This window comes from Phaenicophaeus curvirostris, chromosome 7 (assembly GCF_032191515.1).
Source record: "Phaenicophaeus curvirostris isolate KB17595 chromosome 7, BPBGC_Pcur_1.0, whole genome shotgun sequence".
Classification (NCBI taxonomy): Eukaryota; Metazoa; Chordata; class Aves; order Cuculiformes; family Cuculidae; genus Phaenicophaeus; species Phaenicophaeus curvirostris.
In genome coordinates, this window is record NC_091398.1 from 24,929,559 (window position 1) to 24,952,623 (window position 23,065).

General features: G+C 59.2%; 1 protein-coding gene across 2 annotated transcripts in view; it reads right to left on the reverse strand.

Annotated features, from left to right (window-relative positions):
* Window positions 1-23,065, reverse strand: part of ASIC4 (acid sensing ion channel subunit family member 4) — a 65,176-nt gene that overhangs the window by 24,753 nt on the left and 17,358 nt on the right. The window contains exon 1 of one of the 2 annotated variants that reach the window (XM_069861282.1): window positions 1,694-2,844. The exons of the other annotated variant lie outside the window; for it this stretch is intronic. Within the exon in view, the coding sequence (XP_069717383.1) occupies window positions 1,694-2,269 (576 nt within the window). The 5' untranslated portion in view covers window positions 2,270-2,844. Of the gene's footprint in view, window positions 1-1,693; window positions 2,845-23,065 lie in introns of those variants that run through there. 2 annotated transcript variants of the gene reach the window in all.

A 23,065-nucleotide genomic window follows, 5' to 3' on the forward strand; every position in this document is an offset into this window, starting at 1 on the left:
CTGAAGCCTGCTCCAGCACACTGTGTTGGCACATTGTAGCCCGGCTGCCTGGGCATCCTGAAGGCAGACCCGTAAGCAGCTAAGGCAGGCAGACAGGCCAGCTGGTCCTGTACAGCCACCCACTGAGGAACCGGGTCCTAGTGACTGTCCTGGCGGTCACCCTCCACTGCCACGCAGCGCGGTGCGTGCCACACACCATGTCCGTGCTGCGGGAAGCTTGTACCCATCCCCATCCACCGAGCTCTGCTCTACCAGCCTCAAAGCACGGCTCAGCACATGCCAAATTCCATTGCTCCTATCCTGTCGCTTGCCGCCTCCCCTGCAAACCAAAGCCGTGCAGGGTCCCCCAGGAGTACCTAGGGGACAGAACCAGCGTGGCCGAGCCACGTGCAGGACAGTCCAGCCCCGGAGCTCCCTGTTCCCAGCCCCGGAGCTCCCCATTCCCAGCCCCGGAGCTCCCCGCTCCCAGCCCCGCCGAACCGCACTTCTCCTCGGCAAACTCATGCAGCTGGTGCAGAGCAGGCACAGAGCCCCCCCAAAACCCCGTGAACAGTGGGGCTGACCCCCCCCCCGCTTCCTACTCCACCTCATCGCCCCGCGCCGCCGCCCCGCACAGGGGAGCCCCCCCGACACGGCTCTTTCCCGGGGACGGCGAACAGGCTTTGTACCGATGGTCACGAATTGAAGCAGGACATGCTGCATCAGCCATTTCCAGCCCCACGGAACCTCCTCTCCCCCCTCTCCCCCCTCTCCAGCATCCCGCACAGCCCGTGGCATCGCCTCCCCCCCCGGCGCGGAGCGGGCTCCGGCTGGCAGCGCTGCTCCTGGGAGCGCAGCAAACCAGCCGAGCAGCAGCCCCTGGCAGCCGTAGGAGAGAGGCGGCTCATTTCCAGAGTCATTACGGTCTGAAAAGGGTCCCATCAGGTATTCCGCCCGTTCAGCACATTTATTTTCCCAAACCACAGCGGGGATTTGTGATTCCAGGCTCAATATTAGCAAGAGCTGCACGCTGGAGGCGCCCGGCCGGGAGCCCGCTGCTTGGGCAGGCAGGGTGCTGCTGGAAGGAGGCCCTGCCAGCCAGCCCTGGGCACTCGAGGGGCTGCCCTCCACTCCCCCAGCCCCAGCGGTGCCTCCGGAGCGGAGCCCCTCACCGTGTGTGTGTGCGCACAGGTGCATATGCGATGCTGGCAGCCTACGGGATTCACACACATCCCAGCACCAACACCCCCAAACGCAGGAGGGCTTCCAAAGGTGCAAAGGGGTGTCAGCCCCCCTCACCCACTCTTGCTGTGCAAAGTGTCCCACAACAGGGAATTTCAACCCAGAGGGAAGCGCAGGCTGGAGCGGGGCTCTGCACCACAGCTTCCCCCCTCCCCACTGACACCCACCCAGGGGACTGCTGAGCACCAGTCTCCCAACTGCCTCAGCTCCCCCACCGCCTCTGCTCCTGCCTGCAAGCTCCTCCAGCACGGACCTCCCGGCAGCCCTGTCCTGTGTCGCAGAGCCCTGCCGAGAGCTCCCATGGAGGATCCTCTGTCTCCATGTGAAACTTGGAGGGAAACTCAAACAGAGAGAGATGCAAACTTCATCAGCTGGAGCGAGCCAGGGAGCCCTGCTCCGTCAAGGCACAGCCGGGTGGGTGGCCCCCACACCAGCAGGAGCCCCGGGGAAGCTGAGCCAGGTGTGCACTCACCACAGTGAAATCACGGGACGAGCAGTTCTCGCCGCTGAAGTTGCAGCTCTTGAGCATGTCGTCGAGCTGGTGGCCAGTGCGGTTGACGATGTCAGCCATGTCGGGGTCAGGGTAGAGCAGGTCCGTGGCCTTGTGGCCGTCCCGGTCCTTGGGGGGCAGCCCGGTCATGTTGGCCAAGTGGAAGATGTCAGCGTCGGTGAGCGCCGAGTGACGGTAGCGGTTGATGTTGCAGATGGTGATGGCTGGGAAGACCATCTCGCGGATGGCCTCCTCGTCCAGGGCCATGACATGGGGGTGCTCCAGGTAGAGCAGCGCCGACTTGGCTGCTTGGTAGAGGAAGAAGGCGAGCGAGACCAGGAAGGCGAACGCCCAGAGGGTCTGTCGCACGCCCAGCCGCCCGGAGCGGCAGATGTGTCCCAGGCCGTGCAGCGTGCTGGCGCTGGCGAAGGTGGCCAGGTCCCGGGAGCGCGGCCGGGCGGGCTCTTCGATCAGGCTCTCCTTATCCCCTTCTTCTTTCTCCTTCTGCTTCTCATCCTCCTCGGCAAATTTGATTTTACACACGATCTCGATCGGCATCTGCCCCGCGTGGGCGGCGTGCGCGGCCAGCGAGCTGCCCCCCGGCACTGGCACCGGCCGGGAGCCCGGCCAGGCGCTCGGAGGGGGCTCGGGTCCCCCCCAAGCCCCAGCGCGGCTCCGGGAGGGCCGAGCCGTCTCGGGAGGGAAGCGCGGCCCCTCTCAGCAGCCTCCGAGCCGCCGCGTCCCTCTTGTCTCACTAGTCGATCGTCTCCTTGTGCCTTCGCTTATCAGCACAAATACAGCTGTCAAAAACCCCTCTCTCTCCGCTCCCTCGCTCCGTCTCTCTGCCTCTCTCCTTCGCTCCTCTCTGGCTAAGACCCCGGCGGATACAGGCAGCATTTAGGCATCATGTGCTAATAAAATCCAGGGAATACTTAATAATTCAAGACATGTCAACATTATTTCATCGTCAAATAAAGAGCGAGCACCGGAGAAAAGAGGCAGCGCGAAGGGCCCGGCGCCCCGGGGGCAAGGAGCCGCGCTTCGCCCTCCCCGCAGCCCCGAAGTGCCGCCGGAGCCACTTGTTTGAATGGCTCGGGAGCCGCCGGAGCCGAGCGGAACCGAGCCGAGCGCTGCCGAGCGCCGCCGAGCGCCGCCGAGCCGAGCCGAGCCGAGCCGAGCCGAGCCGAGCCGAGCCGAGCCGAGCCGAGCCGAGCCGAGCCGAGCCGAGCCGAGCCGCGCGATGCCGAGCGCTGCCGAGCGGAGCCGGGCGGGGCGCGGAGCCTGCCCCCCCGCCGCCTCGCCCCGCCGTGCCCCGAGCGCCCCGGGGCAGAGCGCGGCTCGGCGCGGCTCGGCGGGGGCGGGCAGCCTCGGGCAGCTCGCCCGCCGGCCCCCTCCTGCTCGCCCGCCCGCGGACTCCTCCTGCCTCGCCGCTCCCTGCCCGTTAACCGCCTCCCTGCCGAGACCCGTCGGTCCCGGCCAGCCCCGGCCGGGGAGCCGCCGCCGGAGCGGGGATGGAGACGGCGGGGCTGCGGGCTGCACCTCCCCGCGCCTCCCCCGGCTCCCCGCTCTCGGTGTCCCGGAGCCGGGGGGCGGCAGCACCGACACCACCCGCCGTGCCCGCCGCCCCCTGCGCCCCCGGCCCCGCTGCTGCCCCCGGGCTGAGCCACCCCGACCCCGCTGCTGCCCCCCCAGCCCCGCTGCTGCCCCCGGGCTGAGCCCCCCCCGGCCCCGCTGCTGCCCCCGGGCTCAGCCCCCCAGGCCTCACTGCTACCCCCGGGCTGAGTCCCCCCCGGCCCCGCTGCTGCCCCCGGGCTCAGTCCCCCGGCGCCGCTGCTGCCCCCACCGACCCCGCTGCTACCCCCGGGCTGAGCCCACCCCCCCCGCCCCGCTGGTGCCCCCCCCAGCCCCGCTGGTGCCCCCGGACTGAGCCCCCCCGACACCACTGCTGCCCCCCCCGGCCCCGCTGCTGCCCCCGCCCCACATGTGCTGCACGGGGGGCTCCGCGCTGCCCCGCGGCCTGTGTGCGGGAAGCGGGGACACCCCAGTCCGGGACCGGCTCTGTCAGAGGCTGAGCGAGGGTCACCGCCCGTCTGAGCCCCCTCCTCAGCTCCGGCTCTGCTCCCGCTCCACAGCCCCAGGCAGGACTCAGGTCCCGGGCAGCGCTGCCCCACACGCAGCCGGGGAAGCAGCGTGTCCTCCTGTTCCATCCTTCCCACGGCAGCGGGGCTCTGCCTGCATCGCTCGGGGAGTCAGAGCTCCCGTGAGGTTACGGGTTCATCCTATGGCATCAACCACAGAGCTACACAGCGCCTGCATCTGGCTGCACCTTCTGCCGGCAAATCATGATTTCTCTCAGCTTTCTGCCTCAGTTTCCCCAGCTGTCGACGGAGGGTGAGATCTTTTAGAAAGGCTGAGGGGGACCCCTCACCCACGAGTCACGTGACCCTCTGCTACCCTGGTGCCGTGGCGGGGGATACACCAGCTCCCTGTCTCCAGAACAAGCCCAGGACCAGGTACCTCCCCCAGGAGGTGGCTCTGCTGGGGAGGTGCATGCCCGGCTAGGAAGGTGGGGTTCTCAGAGGACAAGTGTTGAGACAGACGTCCATGAGCTTGACAAGAGGCCTTGCGTCTCCCCAGGGACTGCGCCGCAGGTCAGCATGACCTTCACTGTGCTGCTGATGCCAACGGCAAAGCTTTCCTCTGTCGTCCGGCAAGCACACACACATCTTCAATCTTCCCATCGATCCGTGCATGGCACACATGTTCCTGCCTCTGTGCAGGTCAATACAGCATGATAGGCTGCCTCCGGCAGGAGGCACGCACAGCCCCAGCCGCCCGCTTCACCCTGCCCAGGGGATGCGGTGCGCACGTGCCAGCCCCACATCCCAGCTCAGGGCAGGCAGCCCGAGCACCGCCGGCACCGCGGGTGGCCCGAGCCATACAGACACAAGCCCCAAGACGCTTTCACAGGGCTGGAAGGATGCTCGGCCTTGCAAAGACTGGGGGCAACAAGGGCCCGATCCTGTGGTGAGGAGGTTCCATGGTGCAAGGCACTGGCCACTGTTGAGTCTCTGGTCTGCAGTGCCTGGTGTGGAGCCCCTGCACACATCCCTCAGTGCTGGAGGGGGAGGCACGAGGGCATGGAGGATTCACCCTCTAAGCGCAGATCCTGAAGTACAGGGCAAACTGATGTGTATGAGTGTGAGACTGGCAGGAGCGTGGTGTCCCCCGGTGCTGGACAGTTGTGGCACAGGAGCAAGACTGCCTCTAAGCTCCCTGCACAGCTGCGGCCCCCAAACCACAGGGGCCACAGACCCCTGTCCTCTCTGGACATCTTTTGCTCCATTAGAAACTACCACCTGGGCTGGAGACACCTCTCAGCACCCTATACACAGCACGGTCCTCTCCTGTGCAGCCAATGATATATGTCCTGTTCCTTCCCTCCTGCCTCTCCTCCCTTGCTGTGCCCTGGTCCTCCTCGGTCATCTGGGAAAGACCAATGGGTAACGACAACTCAGGGCATGGGGCTGAAGTGCAGCCAGGCTGTGCTGGGATCAAGATGTACCCAAGTGTCCCCTGGGGTACAAGCCCCATCCCCAGATGTAGCTGCATGTCTCCTGCAAGCTGCATAGTAGATAGGGCTGTGACACCGTGGCCACCAGTGCCTGGAGAGAGAACACAATGGGTGGGACACTGGGCTGGAAGGCCAGGGAGCAGAGAACCAGTACAGCTGGAAGGGGAGGCAGCAGGGCTCAGGGACTGCTTTTCCCCGGGGATGAGACAAGGAAGAGAGCACAGAACCAGCTGGGAACACCCAGTGCTGCCACTTGGCAGCACGTCTGCAGCTCACTGTTCTGCACCGGAGCCTCCCACCTGTGGCTGAGCGCGGCACGCCTGTGCACAGGAAGCATGAGGCCACGATGAGGGGCTCTGCAGTGTGCAGTGGGGCTTGTCCACCCCTCCAACCAGCCACAGGCAACTGCGGAGCCCGTGTGCCCATTGGTGCTCCCGCATCCAGCCCTTGGATTCGATGCTAACAGCAGGGAGACCAGTGCCCTGGGCTCCATAGTGCCAACTTCACTAGCCACTGCACAAGTAAGCTGACAGGCTGGGAGAGCCAGCCAAGGGCTCGCTGACAGATCAGGAAAGTGGGGTTCCCCCTGCTCACCCCCATGTTTCCCAGCCCAGGGGGATGCTGAACAGCAGGGGCTTGGCACATGGCCCGCGTGCTGTGCTCAGATGATGGGGGAAGGCTGCAAGCGCCGGGGAAGACAGGACTGGAATTCAAAATGATGTTGACAAATCGGAGAAATGGCCTGAAAACAATCACATCCAATTCAAAAGGACAAGTGCCAAGGGCTGGGCTGGGGCAGGAAGCAAATCTGCCCAGTGAGTGGAGGGCAAGCAGCCAGAGGGCAGGGCTGCCAAGCAGGCAGAAGGGCTGGGCACAGCCCTGGCTTGGCAGCAGCATCCGCTTGTCTGAGTTTAGCACCAACACTCAGGACAGTCCCAGGCAATAAATAACCATGTAGAGGGCTGGACCCTCCAGGCAGGACGCTCTGTGCAGGTGTGGTTATCTGTGCACACAGAGGCTGCGCTCTTTGCCTGGCAGCCAGGCAACTGCTTGGAAAAGCAGCTGGGAGGTAGGAAAAAACCAGTAGAAACCTCATTCATTTGGGATATGGGATCTGCCAGTGTAATATGGGATGTCTGGCTGCCCTGCAATTACACTGAGCTTGGCGGAAAGGAGGATGTTGCTCAGAGCTGCATGAGAAGGAGCATCATTCGCAAGGCACCTAAAGTGCTCTCTGGCAGCGAGGCCTCAGTGGGGGCCTTGTGCCTGATCTGGGACCAAACATCAAGAAAAATCCAGACTAATTGGAAGGGGTAGAGTGGATGGCAATAACAAGGAGCAGTGCTCAAGACTGGCTGGAAGCACTGGGGATTTGGGTGAGAGCAGGGGAGGCTAAAAGGCTACATCTATAGACAAAATAACTGCTGTGAGCACAGGAGTGGACTTTCTAGAGCATCAGGGCCCTGACACACCGCAGAAGACAGCAGGGGTTAGGTGGAGCCTACATGCAGGTGAAGGTGGTCCACGGCCTGAAGGATTGCTTGGTGGGACTGATGGTGACAGGGTGGTTACAACCCTGGGCAAGCAGCAGAGATCTGCCCAAGGGGAGACCCCAAGGAGGCAGCCCCCATCTGACGCCCTGCTAGTCTGATCCTGCTTGCTGGGTGCTTCTGCCCCAATCCCAAGCCTGTAAGCTGGCTCCTGTCTCTTCTTCACCAGCTCCACGTGCTCTTGAGCCGGCACTGGCCACAGGCCTGCGCTGGGAGAGAAGTGGATCTGGGGCGATCATTAATTTTGATCTAATTGAAGGTAACGTAACTGCAGAGCCCAGCTGGCCGCAGAGCTTGGCTTTGCCTCGCGCCAGTCGGATCCTCCGAGACCTTTGCAAACACGTCGACTTAACAAGCACAGCCTCCTCCCCCGGCCTCCCCAGCACGCTGCTGGCGCCTGCCTGGCAGGTCGGGCTCCACGGCAAGGGTGGCAAGCGCCTTGGCTGTGGGGAGATGTGGGATGACAAGATGTCCACTCCAATTATGGGAAAGCAGGGCTGTGACGCTATGATGAGCGTGCTGGGCATCACCGCCTGGCATGGAGCTGGCTGTGGGGCAGCCACAGGAGCAGTAATGCTGCCTGCACCCCACTCCCTGAAACTGCCACACCATTCTCCTATGCCTGCAGGGAGCAGCAGGGCTAGAAATGCTGGGAAGGAGCTGTACGCATGAGGGCAGGGAGCAGAGCCATTGCTGGGAACACTCATACCAGCAGCAAGGACCTGGGATAGAGAGGACAGCGGCTCCAGTGCTGCAGCCCAGCCTCAATGGTGACCCTGTCCCCTGGGCAGGTGGTGGATGGGCTGGGCTCTCCCACGTGCAAGGAGCTGCTCCCTGGTTTAGACCACGGCCACAGATGAAATGTCTGCCAGGGCCAGCAGATGCATCGGAGATGCTGCACCTGATTAACGCACTAACCCCGTTTAGGTAAACTACCCCATTGAACACAATATCTTATTAAATGCTTTACCCCAATTAAGTGCAACACCTTAATTAATGCAACACCCCAATTAAGGACAATACTCCCATTCAATTTATTCCTTCATTAAGCACAAAACCTCATTTACCAAGTCTCTTTTGTAAGCTATGTGCACGAGCTCGCACAAGGCGCCCTGGACACCTTTTGTTGTTGCCAGAAAAACAGTGCTGGATTTCTATGGCTTTTGGGGTCCTGCTTGCAGGAATTTAAGGAGTGAGTTTCAGTAGGACCTAGCGTAGGAGCATCTGCCACAACTGAGAGGACAACATCTGCCCACATCAGAGCCAGGATGGATCTCACGGACTCTCAAGGAGTCTAATGCAAGCCTGGTTCACAGGAGAAAAAGGGTGTGTGCTGAGCCCAGGCTGATTCCATTATATTTAACCCTGGGGAGCAGCTGGTACCTTGCTGGTTGCCCTCCTGCCATCCTCCACTCAGAGATGCTCATCTGTGTCTCCCATCCCACCCCTGCCCCTGTCCTGGTGGAGAGGCAGCAAGCAGTGGATGCTGTGGGTTGCCCACCGGTGCTCCTGATCTCCAAGACACCTTAAGTGCCATGGGCCTGCATTGCCCTGGCTCTGCTGGGATGAAAGCAAGAAGAGCAGCAGCGACTTGCTTCCCATCTATGGTCTGTTCCGATCCTGTTGGTACAAACCACCCTTAAAACAAGCCAACCACTTGAATGCATTGCACAAACATCCTCACAGAGAGAAAGCACACCTAAAAGCCTCCCGAATCTATGGAGAAGAGCAAAGCAGGCCCTCTTCCCAGCGTGATGAGCACATATTTGAGCACAGAGTGGGTTCTGCATCCCCAGCAGCATGCTCCTACGGAGTGTGCTCCAGCATCTATCTCCAGGCTCCAGGTCTGGCGGTGCTTGCTGGCCCATGACCAACAGGAGGTCAGGCTCAGCTAATGCTGCCCTCCAGTTCTGAGCAGGAGGAGTGGAAGAAATGGCCTCCCTGTCCTCAGAGCATCCCCTGCAGCTGGAAAGGCTGTTACAGACATGACTGGAGAGCAGCTGTGGGGCAGCAGGACCCCCGGTTCTGAGCATAGGGTGCCAGCGTGAGTGCAGTCCCTCCTGCCCTCGGTGCTGTTAGGAAGGGAAGGGCACCCTGGGAGCCATCCCTGCTGCATGTGGAGACACTCGTTTTGTTTTACGGCCTTTTATTGCTGCAGCTGGTTGATCCTCCCTCGTCTCTGCCATCTTGAGGAAGGCAGCCGGGCAGGCTGGCACATGGCTGCGCCGTGCTGAGCGGCTCGGTGGCCAGCACGTGCCTGGGGTGCTGCTGGGTTTGCACCAGTAGCGAAAACACCAGCAACTGGGCTCCGCACACTACTGGGATGGTCCCCAGCACTGTCCCCGCACATCCCTTCTGCCCACGGCATAAATCCTCTCCCCTTCACCACTTGTCACCTGCCTAGTCGTTTATAAAACTTTAAAGCTAATGGTGTAATAAACTCCAATAATGATATTGCAGCTGCACCGGGGCACCCTGGGATGAATACATTATGGGAGTTGCAGCAGTTAGGCAGGGAGGGCAGCATCAGGGCTGGGAGATGCTCCAGCCAGTCTGGCAGAAGGCAGTCAAGCCTCCTCTGGCCCCACTGTGAGCCAGGCACATCCCTGCTTTGCTCCCTGCTAAGCAACAACAGGGCAAAGGTGACTAGAGGGCGAGCAGCCCTCCCTGATCATAAGCCAGGCCAGGAGATCTCCAGGGCAAAAGAAGCTGTATGGAGCATGTCTCCTAATGCAGCCTACCGGCAGTTTCTTACTCATGGGCAGGGCATGCTTGGATGGATGAACTGGGCTGAATCTGGGGAACCACCCAGCGTGGAAGGTTTCTGCGGCACTGGGCTCCCTGCTCAGGTGAGCTCTGGCCGCTGTGTGCAGCACCCAAGCACCAGTCGGGCATCCCTGCCCTGCCTCAACAGCACCAGCCCTGCCGCATACCCATCAGGGCTGGCGCGCCAGCATGCGCAGCTGCACACATGGGTAGAGGTGCTGCTGAACACAGCTGTACAAGCACAGCTGGCACAGCTGGGAGGGCATCTCATAGCCGAGGGGACACGCTCAAAGCTGTGCCACACCAGAAGGGCAGGATGCAGCCTTGCTGTGGCGTGAAGGGAGGATGGGAGCCCTGTCCCACCCCAAACAGCCCCGATCCCGCACAAGGGAGCAGGTCTCTCCTGCGCTGCCGTGGGAGCATGATGAATGCTGCAGGGCTGGAGTCTGGCACAGCAGCAGCAGGGAGCCCATCATCAGACTCTTTAGGCACTTTGGGAGAGGTGCAGCCTGTGAGCAGCTCCAGTGCAGAGCACAGATAATTCTGGCACTCCAGCAGCCCCGTATCAGGCAGCAGGGCTGGTACCCACTGCATCTCCCCTGTCTTGACCCTGGCCGATATGGGGAGCTGGATGGGAGTGTGCCCAGCCAGTGGAGCATGTGGATCTGCTCTTCATGCTCCAAGAAACATTGCTCAGCTGCTCATTTACACTTATCTATGCCCAAAGCCCATGTCCTGCCCCATCCCCTGCAGCTACTGGCACCTGGTGTCCGGGCAGTGCCCTATAGCTCCTCCCAGCCGTGCACTGCTCATGTCCCGCTCCATCCGCAGCGCTTTGCCCAGGCGACTCCTGCCTCCCTCTTGCCTTTCCTAAAAACAACAGAGCCATAAACTGCCAGCAGAGCTGCCTCAGTGCAGCAATAGGGCTGAGGTTTTAAATGCACCCAAGTCAGGAGATTGGAAGTTATGGGTCCCCGAGCAGCCGTAGCTCAGCCGCATGGTGCCCATGACGGCCTGGTGAGTGCACAGCCGTCGCGCCGCGGGCAAGGGGCAGAGTTAGCGTTACCATGGGAACCATCGCTCCCCATTTCCTGACATCTGTGTGATTAAAACCTCAACCTTCATGCCACAGCCCCACCAATGGTATGTGCATAGGGGACACCCTGCTTGCCCTCCCCGGGCTGCCAGGCAAAGGGGCTGGAAGCCAAGCACTGGACTGCCCCTGCCCTGTGGCATCTGGGAGAGAGGTGGCAGCTGAACAAGATCTACAGGGAAGAACGGGAATATGGAAGGAGCCACTGGAAAGACCCCATGCAAGCTCCAAAACCCAGATCCTGGGGCTGGGATCCATCCCGGCAGCAGGCTCGGGGGACGAGCGCACCATGGGCACAGCGCACAGCTGGCCGCCGAGCACATCACATCAATCAGCCCCAGCATGGGCCGTGAGCACTGACGGCATAGCGGGTACCGCCTGCTGCGGAGCACATGGCTAACAGCAAACATGCCACGTGCGCCTTGCCAGGCACGGCAGAGCTGTGTGCCCTCAGCACCCCGTGTGCTGCAAAGCCCTAGCACACCGCTGGCACCAAGTGTGGAGCACACTGCAAACGCCAAACACCTCTCTGGGCTTCATCCTGAGCACACTGTGAACAGGGAAATCATAGAATCACAGGATGGTTTGGATTGGAAGACATCTTAAAGATCATCTGTGTCCAACCCCGCTGTCACAGGCAAGGACACCTTCCCCTAGACCAGCCTGCCCAAAGCCTCATCCAACATGGGCTTGAACACCTCCAGAGATGGAGCATCCACAAATTCTCTAGGCAACCTGTACTCGTGCCTTACCACCCCAATAGTGAAGAATTTCTTCCATATACCTAATCTAATTCTACCCTCCTGGTTTAAAGCCATTAGCCCTTGTCTTATCCCTACATGTCCTTGTAGAAAGTCCCTCTCTAGCTTTCTTGCAGGCCCCCTTGAGGTACTGGAAGGCTGCTATATTATTTGCTCAGAGCCTTCTCTTCTCTAGGCTGAGCAAGCACAATTCTCTCATCCTGTCCTCATATGGGAGGTACTCCAGCTCTCTGATCATTTTTGTGGCCCTCCTCTGGGCCTGCTCTAACAAGTCCGTATCCTTCTTATGTTGGAGGTCCCAGAGCTGAACACTCGAACTGAGGTCTCAAAAGAGCGAAGTATGAGGTATGTATCACCTCACTCAACCTGCTGGTCATGCTTCTTTTAATGCAGCCCAGGATATGGTTGGCTTTCTGGGCCCTGAGTGCATACTGCTGGGTCATGTTAAGCCACTCATCCACCAACACTCCCAAGTCCTTCTCCTCAGGGCTGCTTTCAATCCATTCTCCACCGAGCCTGTCATTGTGCTTGGATTGCCCCAACCCATGTGCAGGACCTTGCACTTGGCCATGTTGAACTTAATAAGGTTCACACGGGTGCACCTCTCAAGCCTGTCAAGGTCCCTCTGGCTGGCATTCCTTCCCTCCAGCATGTCAACCATACCACACAGCTTGGTGTTACTGGCAATCATTCTAAAGGTGCACTCAATCCCATTGTCCATGTTGTGGACAAAGATGTTAAACCACACCAGTGCCAGCACAGATGCTTGAGGGATGCCATCCATCAGTGGTCTCCACTTGGACATCAAGCTGTTATCCGCAGCTTGCTGAGTGTGACCCTCCAGACAATTCCTTACCCACCAAGTGATCCATCTTTAAAATCCATGTATGTCCAATTTAGAGATGAGAAAGTTGTGTGGAACAGTGTCAAATGCTTTGCACAAGTCCGGGTAGATGATGTCAGTTACTCCTCCTTTAACCAACAACACTGTAACCCCATCACAGAAGGCCACCAAACCTGTCAGGTACAATTTGCTCTTACTGAAGTCATGTTGACTGTCACCAGTGACCTCCTTATTTTCCATGTGCCCTAGCATAGTACCCAGGAGGGTCTGCTCCATGATCATGCCAGGCAAAGAGGTGAAACCAAATGGCCTGTGGTTCCCCAGGTCTTCCTTTTTTCTCTTTTTAAAAATGGGGGCTACATTTCCGCTTTTCCAGTCAGTGGGAACATCACCAGACTGCTACGACTTCTGAAATATGATGGATAGTGGCTTAGCAACTTCATCTGCCAGTTCCCTCGGGACATGCAGGTGCATCTCATTAGCTCCAAGGACTTATGCACCTTCAAGTTCCTTAGGTAGTCTCTCACCTGATCACCTCCTACAGTGAGCAGCTCTTCGATCTCCCAGTCCCTCCCTTTGCCTTCTGCAATGTGGGCAGTGTGGCCAGAGCACTGCTGGTGAAGTCTGAGGCAAAGAAGTCATTGAGTACCTCAGCCTTCTCCATATCCTGGGTAATCAGACCTCCCATTAGCTTCCTGAGTGGGGCCTACATTTTCCCTAGTCTTCCTTTTATCTCTGATGTACCTATAAAAACCTTTTCTTGAGCCATTGATGATCCTGGCCAGACTTAATTCTATCAGGGCTTTAGCTTTCCTAACCTGATCCCTGGCTGCTTGGATAACTTCTCTGTATTCCTCCCAGGCTACCTGTCCTTGCTTCCACCCTCTGTAGACTTCCTTTTTTTGGTGTGAGTTTGTCCAGGAGCTTCTTATTCATCTGTGCAAGCCCCATGGCACTTTTGCCTGACTGCCTCTTTGCTAGGAGGCATCGTTCCTGAGCTTGGAGAAGATCCTTGAATATTCACCAACTTCTGTGAGCCCCTCTTTGCTCTGGGGTTTTATCCCATGGTACTTTATCAAGGAAATCAAGAAATTATCTGACTCCTGAGCACCCTGAAAGCGTTGACCCCGAATGTGAGCTGGGCCATTACAAACACGACACCTTCAGGCACCAAGTGCCATCTCCCTGCAAAGAGGCAGCCAGTGCCGAGCACCGAGGGCGCTGCCAGTGCGATGTGTGCCGCAGGCACCGAAAATGGCACCGCGAGCATGGGGGGCACGGCAGGCAGCGAGTGCCTCAGCGGGGAAACCATGGGCTGATGCTACTGCTAATGGGAGAGCTGGTGCTAGCAGAGCACACAGAGCTTGCTGCAACTCTGAAGTGGGCTGGCAGCTGGCACTGAGCACAGGCTAAATAACAGAAACACCACTAACACCGTGCAGCAAGCTCTGTAAATAGCAAAAGCATCAGCAAGCTTGTACCGACCGCGCCACGGGCAGCAATCGCAAAGCATGCAGCAAGGAAGCAGCACATCAGGCACTGGGGGCTGGATGCAGGGCAAGCAGCAAGCATGCACACCTCTGAGAGAGAGCAGGGAGGGCACGGGGCAGCAGGAGCTTGCAGCAGGCACTGCAGGACGAGCCCACCTCAAGCACCTCACACAGAGCTAGCACTGGGCACTGACCACAGTGCCAGAAGTCTGTTGTGAACACTGATCGCACCACAGGGACCAAAACACTGAGTATACAGGCCAGAGCACACACTAACAACTCTGAAAATGCCAAATCTAGCAGGTTCTAGGCACACCTTAAATACGAAATGCTGCCTGCAGAGATTGCTGAATGCTTGGCAAATCTGAAACCACAGCTGACACCAAATGCTGAAGGTGCTTGCAAACATCCGTGGTGGTAGGTCCCACGCCTCAAGCACACCACGTGTGCCAGGTCCTGCCAACACTGAGCGCGTGCACTGTGCAAATAACAATGGTGCCACAGGTGTTAAGTGCTAAGCACTCTGCAATTATCAAGCAAACTGTGGGCATCAAGCACTGTGCACACCGCGACTGCAAACACACTGCAGGCACCAATTTGACAAATACACTCCTGATAACAAGCACGTGGCTGGTGCCGAGTGCACCGAAAAAGGTCGTGCGAGTGTGGAGACAGAATGCCATGGGCTGTTGCATACACTGGCGTGTATGGCGTGTATGCCCTGGCGTGGGCAGAGAGGATGCTGCATACATCAACTCGGGCATTGTGTGCACTGCAAATATCCAACATAGCATTGGCACTGAATGCCACTCAAATGCTTTGCTAGCTCCTTGTTGTGTGCTGTGCTATAAATAAGAAATGTGCCAATGCACTGCCCTTCAAATGTATTGTAAACACCAAACAGAAGCAGACACCAGGTACACCATGCTGACCACCAAGAGCTGGGCATGCTGCTACCATCCCTCTTCCAGCACCCACCTTGAAGCTCTCTGCAAAGAGTAGCTGCCCCCAGGTGCCACAGGCTGTGCAAACAGCGGACTTGGCAGTGGCACCAGCTGCTGGCACACCGTGTGCCACAAACCTGCCCCAGACGTCCAACAGCAATCTAGCAAGCTGCTTATGGCACTGAGAGCGCTGCCAGGGGACAAAGGCAGCCCTGCTCACAGGCTGCAGCCCCACTGCTCCCCCACTCCAGGGTGCGTGGGGTCCTGCCTGTCTCTCGGGGAGCGACAGCCGTGCAGGAGGGCTGATGGTGCGGCGCGTGCCGGTGTGCTCAGGGTCTGTTATTTCATTTTCACTTGTCCCATCCCATTAGCACAGCTGTCTGCCACCAGAGAAGGGAAAATTGATGCTAAACGGGATATCAATTTATCATGGAGTGTGTCACCCGCTGCACGGCTCTGCCAGCCGAGCAGCAGAGATGCGCTGCACCAGCCAAGCAGCACCTGTAATTAACAGCTCGTCAGCCTCCCCCGTGCTCTGCAGCCTGGGCACCAGCCGGCGGGCTCGGCACGGGGAATCCCAGCTGTGATGCCACCCTCCACCCCCAGCCGAGACCCCAGCATCCCTCCTCAGGGGCCACGTGTGCCCACCTCCCGCTCTGCTGCCAGGAATGGAGGCAGCTGGTGGGTTGCACGTGGGCGCTCCAGGGTTGCCAGCTCATGGAATGCTTGGAGAGAAAGGTTTGTCCCTTGTCCCTGCCCATCTCAGTCATGTCCCCCCCCTGCTCTGACCCTTTGCTGCTGAGGTGTTCTGGCATGACACAGAGCTGTAACTCAGGAGGTGATGGTGCCCAGCGAGTAACAAGCCCGGAGCCCAGCTCCCAGGCATGAGTTACAGCCCTTGCCTGTGCTCAGTGAGACATCAATCCCGGCAGGTGGCAGGGATAGAATTGTAGCATTCCGCCTGCCGGGAAGGGGCTGCAGGAGGGGCCATCAATCCTGGGCAGCCAGCACAGGCAGAGAGCTGGAGGGCTTCTGCTGAGGACACCTCTGCCCGTGTCCAGCCCCTATCTGCCTGGGTGCCGCCACCCCCAGGGTGAATGTCCTGCTGCCCAGCTGTGAGGCCACAGCAAGAGGGATGTCAGATGTGGCTTTTCCCTGCCCTGGGATAGCCGGTATCTGTCTCTGGAAAAGGTGAGAGCAGGAAGCAGGGAAGGGGCTACTGGGACAGCCTGGTGCAGAGAGAGGAGTGGGGCCCCATCCTGGCACCAGGAAATTCTCCAAGAGGTTTTGTACGAGCAAGGTCTCCATCCCTTCTACTCTGGGCTGATCAGCCACGAGCCCACATATCCCCATTGCCCCTGCCATCCAGGAGACCTGCACGGCCCCTTCCCCATCGTGTCCTGGCGGGAGACAGACCAAACCCTTGCCCAGCTGGTGTCAGGCACTGTCACCCCCGCTGCACCTGGCGTGCCCGGGCTGTGTGGCAGTGACACAGCGGGCAGCTGGCAGGAGGGAGCGGGCGAGCGGGCGACCAGCAGAGCCGAGGCTGTTTGTTGCTTTGATGTTAAACACCCAGAGATGAAATGTGTGCCCCGGGGCTGGGTCCCTCACAGCCAGCCGGCCGGCCAGCCTCTGGCTGCCGAGTCGTGCCAGCGCTGGGGCCGATAATTGGATGCATGTTTCTTCCAATGAGTTTGTATCATTTTTATGTAAATTTGACATTTTCCTGATGTTCTGTAATGTGCACAAAGCAAGTGCCGCTCCTGCCGTCGGCAAAGCCTATTTCCTTCCTGTCTGAAGTGCTGTGTTGATTTAAGGGCCTGCTAATACGCGCAGCCGCCCCCCCACCCCGTGCACATGCACGTGCCCGCACGTGGCTTGCTGGATCCACTGTCGCTCCATCAGCCTAATGTGCATCTCCCAGGAGCCCAAGCCCATGCCCCAGCCAAAGCTGGGGCTGTCCTGCACCAGCAGACCATGAATCTATCTCCCTGAGATAGCAGGACACCTTCTCCCCCTCATAAGCTATGAAATCTGCTGGTACTGCTAGACACGGATCAGCCATTTGGCTTATCCCGGTGGAGGTGAAGAGGTGTCTCCATATCCAGTGTGCAGGGGGACTGCAGGCAGCCCCCCCTCCTCCAAGGCTCTTTCATCTCCTGGAGGAAGGCAGAAGTAGATCAGAGCCCTGGAACCAGAGGGAGAGGAAAGCAGGCAGCAACTGAGGGGCATCTTTCTTGCACTGTGGAGAGGTGCTGCTAATTAACCGCATACCCCAGGCTGCAGGGGACTGTGCAAGGGGAGCTCTAAAATCCACCACTCCGAGAGCAGCCAGAGGGGCCAGGATGGATCTGCTCAGGCATCTTGGGCTGCTTTCGGGCAGGGGACCCGGCCACAGCACTGCCTGCCCATGGGCAGCAGCCATGGAGCTGGGGGCACCCTTCCCAGGGCTGAGGACAGCCACACTCCCACGTCCCCCCACTTCTTGCGCCACACAATTTTCCCGGGCTCCGTCTGCAGCACAGGCGAGCGGGTTTCAAAGGCAGAGTTGCTATTTAAAGCCCTTATTGTTCGCGTCCTTGACACCAGCAGCTACATCCTGCTGTCGTTCGATGCGAGCGCATCCTGGCCCGGCCAGCCAGAGGAAGGCAGCTAATGAAGAGCAAGTGCAAAGACGCCTCTTCTTTGTCCTGATCACAAAGCGGCTTCCCAAACAGTCCCACTCTGCCCTGCGCTGGGTGGCTATTTATAGCTCCCCTTCCCCAGGGCACGCCGGGATTTTCCTTCAGACAGCGATGCCCTGGGATCCCTTCAATTGGGTGGCAGGGATGGGCTGCTCTCTAGCCCCATGGTCCTGGGAGCTGCTTGCAGACACCTCATCCCTGCTCGCTACCCTTGCAGGGGCAACTATGAGGGCAGTCGGGTTAGCCAGGGCCAGGAAGAGGTTGGGCTCCCTCTGGAGTCAACTCCCTACCCAGCCCGGGCAGCTGGCGGCCCTGGGGGAGCTTCTCCATCTGGGCAGCATCACTGCCTCTCTCTTCTCCCTCCCCACAGGCAGGTGCACATCTGCTGCTGCTCCCCTGCCCACCTCTGGAGCTGGGTTGCAGAGCTGCGGGACATGGCAGAGGGCTGCGTGTCCCAGCCGGAATCCCCCGTGCCCTGGGGCAGTCTGCTTGCCGGCCCCCAGATCGCAGCGGGCATCTGCTCTGCCCCCGTGCCACGTGCTGCTCTCTCCAGCGAGAAGCTTTGACAGGAAATTAAAGATTAATGTTCCCCGCGGCACCTGTGCTGGCGGCACCCATGGTGCCAAGGACGTGCCCAGCATGGCAACCCAGGGCAGTGGGGCTGGGGCAGGGATGCCTGGGGTGTGTGGGGCAGGGAGCAGTGGGGTTCTGGGGGACAGCGAGGATGGAGATGGGGAGGGAAGGGTTGTGTACCCTGGGCACCAAGCCTCCATCACTGCATTGGGTATCCAGAGCCAGGCAGGGAAATGCCGCCTCTCAGGCAGGACAGCAGTGGGACTGAAGGGGCTAGAGAGTTGGCTGCGGAGGGTCACAGGTCTCGAAGCTCTGCACAGAGCCCTCGCTCCCTTCCCTGCCTCCTTCAGCATGGGGCGGCCCTGACTGGGGACCCACTATCTCCTCAGGGTGAATGTCCCACAGCGGATCAGGGGACATCAGTGCTCAGCTAACTGGCTGCCTGGCACGATGAGCAAAGCCGTGCAGCTGAGCAGGCAGTGTGATGCCATGAGCATTTCCTCCCTCCCACTGGGAGAGGATTAAGCTCAGCCTGGCTCTGGCTCGCAGCAGCACTGCCCACATGGCTGCGCCCGCAGCTGCAGCTGCTGCCTCAGCTCTTTGTACAGCTGGGTGCTCTGTGCCTGCTGCACTCTCCACCCGTTCCCGTGGCACCCCCACCCTGCTCCCGGGGCACAGGGCTGTGCCAGACCCCCAATGCCCTCCACTAACTCCTGGAGGCACACGTTGAGGCCCACAAGTGTGGAGGGACCTGTTTTCCCACTGCCTGGACCTGGGCATGCACCTGCAGTGACCACAGGTCTCTCATCTGGCTCCCTGAGAGCACTGGGCATCTTGGTGTAAGGGGTTGTGGTTTTGTGAAATATGGCCCCTATAAATCTCGCCGGGTGCAAGCGGTAATTCTCAATATATTTTCAAATATAGTTCAATTATTTTTCCCATATATCATGGGGAAATTGCATTGGCGAGTGGCGGCGCTAAGCAGGGAGCGCGTGGCAGGGCGGCATTAATAGGATTGTGCATGGTATTATGCATGAGGTCGTTCAGGACACAGTGGGGAACCTCGCGTGCTCCAGTGAAACGGGAAGGAATAAATCAGGCTATTAGCCCCGCACCTTGCTTAGGTCTGCAGGGGATTAATCTCTGTAGCGTGCGGGGATCCCAGCTGGGCTGCCTCCCCAGGCTCTGCTCTGGAGTTCTGTCCCGTTCTCTACCCGTGCCTGCCCCAACCACCAAGGAGCAGAGGCAGTGCTGAATGTGCTAGGGTCACCAAAGTGGGTGCAACATGTCACTAGGGAGAGAGCATCCCACGACTGTGCTCAAGACAGACGCTGAGCCTGGTGGCAAGGCTGCTGGGGCACCCCAGAAAAGTCGTAGATGTCTATGGATCTTCTCTGGAAAAGCCTCATCCCTGGCTTGAGCTTGCAGAAGGGATGAGGATGAGATTGTCCCCAGCCCATAGCCCTTGTTCCAGTCCTGTGTGGGGTTCCCAGTAGCTGTGTGCCCACTGCCACAGTGCAGGTGGTCAGCACAGGGCACCCTCACCACCTCTCGCCATGCAGCAGGTGCTAGGCCAGCAGTTCCTGGGGAGCAGCCGCAGCATTCAGGATGGGCGCGCGTAATCAGCCGGGACAGTCACATTTCCTTCAGTTCGCCATGAATATTTATGCAATTTGCGCAGAGCTGCTGGAGCCAAGCTGCTGAGCTGGAGGGGAGATGGCAGCCTGGCCCCCCAGCTTCCCTCATGTCCCCTGGGACCTCCCTGGGGCTGGTCCTGCTCTGCCAGGCTGATGCACACACCCCTGCACCTCAGCCAGCAGGAAGATGGGAAGAAAGGGTCCTGGGAGCAGTAACCCTGGGGACAAATGCAAGGGAGAGCAAGTTGTCCAAGGCAGGGCTGGGCTTTGTAATGCTGGGTTTGCAGTGGGAAGCTCTGCGCTGACCACAGACCATGCAAACAGTACAAAAAGCAGGTCCCAGAGTCTGGGCTCAGGTGCTGCTGGCTGTGCTGCAGCTGGAGGCTGCCTGCCTGTTCCCTGTCCGCCTGGGAGAGCCCAGCAGCCTTGGCACTGCCTGGGCTGCTGCCGGCAGAGAAGGAGCCCAACATACCAGCAGTGAGAGGACTTGGTTGTGTTTCTCTCTAAAGTGTTTCTATTTGGGGCAAACTGGAATTACTGCAGGACCTGGCACCATGGGCTTCTGCTGGCACCCAGGGCACAGGGAGGGGGCAAGGGACGGCACTGCTGTGGGCGGTGGACCTCATCCTGGGGAAGCCCATGCAGGATCTCCGGGCCTCTTTTGCAGAGATTGAGCATCCACGGCTGCCCCTCTGGGCAGGGTCAGGCAGGATGCTTGCTCTCCTTGCCCAGGGCTTGGCCCACTTGGAGCCATGAAGAGGTTCCTGGTGCCTGACAGATGCCCCTCACCCCTGGTTGGGTCCCTGGGGGCTGCCTGGACCCATAGTGGGTTCTACACAGTACACAGGGAAGTGAAGAACCTGCTGGATGAGAACATGGGTGCTCCCCAGCAGCACTGGGGCTGGCAGCACTGGAGCAAGCAATAAGTGCAGGTGAGGTTTACAGTAAAGGAAAAAACAAATTATTAATCATGAGAGCAGCCCCAGCCAGGCTGTCAGGGCCGCATGGGCTCATGAATATTCAGTATCGGGCTGAGCACTAAATCTCATTTAAATGTCAGGGACCATTAGGCAGACAGGGAGGGGGCTGGGATGGCAGCTCCCTGCTCTGTGCCAAGCCTCACGCCAGCCAGATGGACCAGGACCAGGGTACTGGCACCCCTTGGTAAGACTGGGCAGGGGCTGTGTTAATGCCTTGGGTGCCCCTAGCCCAGTGCCTGGGAGCTCCTCAGGGGTGTCTGAAACTCGCTGGCACCCCTGCCAACCCTGAACATCTGATTGCTGTTGGGTGCTGGAAATGCATACGGAGCACCCTACAGATCCAGACACTGCCAGCCGCGTGCTCTGCTCCTCCTGGGCATGGGAACATATCCATCTGGGTCATCTGTCCAGGCAGGCTCACACTGGCAGGACACATCCCCCAGCATCCTGGCCAACCCTCCTTATTCCTCAAGGCACGCGCAGGAGCTGCCCCACGTCCTTCCCTTGGCACAGAGCTCGCATTCTCCTGTGGAGTGCACCTCAGGGCCCTTTCCATGGGGGTGCCCAAGCACCAGTCTTTTCAACACCAAGTACCCTCTGCTCTTGAGTGACCAGCCTGCACCCAGCTCAGCCTGGTGGCTCCCAGTGGCGCCCACAGCGGTGGAAGCAGCAGCGGCAGCAGCGGCAGGTAGCAGGAGGGAGCTAGCACGCCTGGGCACTGCCTCCCCATGCTGGCATTCGCATACTCTCCAGCTCAGCAGGGGCCTGGCAATTACATGGATACATTTAAGCTCTTAATCCTACTGAAGATTACTCCAAGGTCGGGGTGCTAGACAGGTCCCAATGCGCTGCCAGGCTGCAATGCGTTCCTGCTGCCATCTGCCGGGACAGGCCAGCGGAAGGGACATCAGCACCCTGGTGTGCATTGGCCCTGCCTGTGCCCGGGCCACTAGCATCTCCCCACCCAGAGCATGGCCAGAGCCATGAGCACACCAGCATCTCCTGAAGGTTGGAGCCTGGCATGGAGGACCCTGCCTGCATCTGCTCCCAGATGCTGGTGCCAGTCCCTGGTACCTACATTGTATCTCCCATCTCCCAGCCCCATCAGCTCCCTGTGATTGTCCCACACTGCTCCAGGAGAAACATAATGGGTGGCCTGAGGCATCCAGAGGGATGAGACCTTTGAAGAGGACTTTGTACTCAGCATTGGTGAGACCTCTCCTTGAATACCGTCTTCAGTTCTGGGCCCCTCACCACAAGAAGGATGTTGAGGCTCTGGAGCGAGTCCATAGAAAAGCAATGAAGCTGGTGAGAGGGCTGGAGAACAGGCCTTATGAGGAGCGGCTGAGAGAGCTGGGGTTGTTTAGCCTGGAGAAGAGGAGGCTGAGGGGAGACCTCATTGCTCTCTACAACTACTTGAAAGTAGGTTGTGGAGAGGAGGGAGCTGGCCTCTTCTCCCAAGTGATAGGGGACAGGACAAGAGGGAATGGCCTCAAGCTCTGCCAGGGGAGGTTTAGGCCGGACATTAGGAAAAAATTTTTCACAGAAAGGGTCATTAGGCACTGGAACAGGCTGCCCAGGGAGGTGGCTGAGTCACCTTCCCTGGAGGGAAGGGTGAATGAGGTGCTGAGGAGCATGGTTTAGTGTTTGATAGGAATGGTTGGACTCAATGATCGGTGGGTCTTTTCCAACCTGGTAATTCTATGATTCTATGATCTCTCCAGATGGGCAGAAAGGACATCTTGGACTTGCCATGGATGTGGCTGGAGGTCCAGGGTTGCTGTGTGCCTATCCAGGAGGACAAGGAAGCTCAGAGCTGCAAGGAGTATCTTAGCCTGGGTCTGAGGGACCCTGGCAACCAAAACAGTGGCTCTCAAACTCTAAAATTTTATCATCACTGGCACTGGTGAGTGATGGTCTGAAAGCATCAAAGAGCTCAAATATGGTGCAAACCAGCCTGAGGGCAGGTCTGAAGCATTCTGGAGAGTGGGACCATTAATGATAGTGACACATCCCCTGGGCTGTGCTGGGATTACCTCCAGGCACCTCCAGCTTGGCTGTTTTATAAGGCCCTTGACCCTGTCCAAGGCAAGTTGTGTAATCATAACTAAAAGAAGGCAAAGTGCCCAAGAGATGGAGAAAACACTCAGGCTGGGCAGTGGCACCCAGGATTGTACCTGACGCCATCCTCATCACTCATCAGAACTCAGCACCTGCTCCACGGCACAGCCACAGTCCTGCCCTACCCACTGCTGGCAGCTGACGGAGCCCTGCAGGACCTGGCATTTCCTCCCTGGGAAGATGTGTAAGTGCTGCAATCCATCACTGTCCTATCTCCTGCGGGAGCCCAGCTGGGCTGGGGGACAGGGTTCTAGAGGGTGAAGGAGTGTCTGGCATTAGCAGCCAGAGGGAACTGGGGCTCCCTAGGGCTGATCCTAGGGTGTAGCGAGAGGGTGAT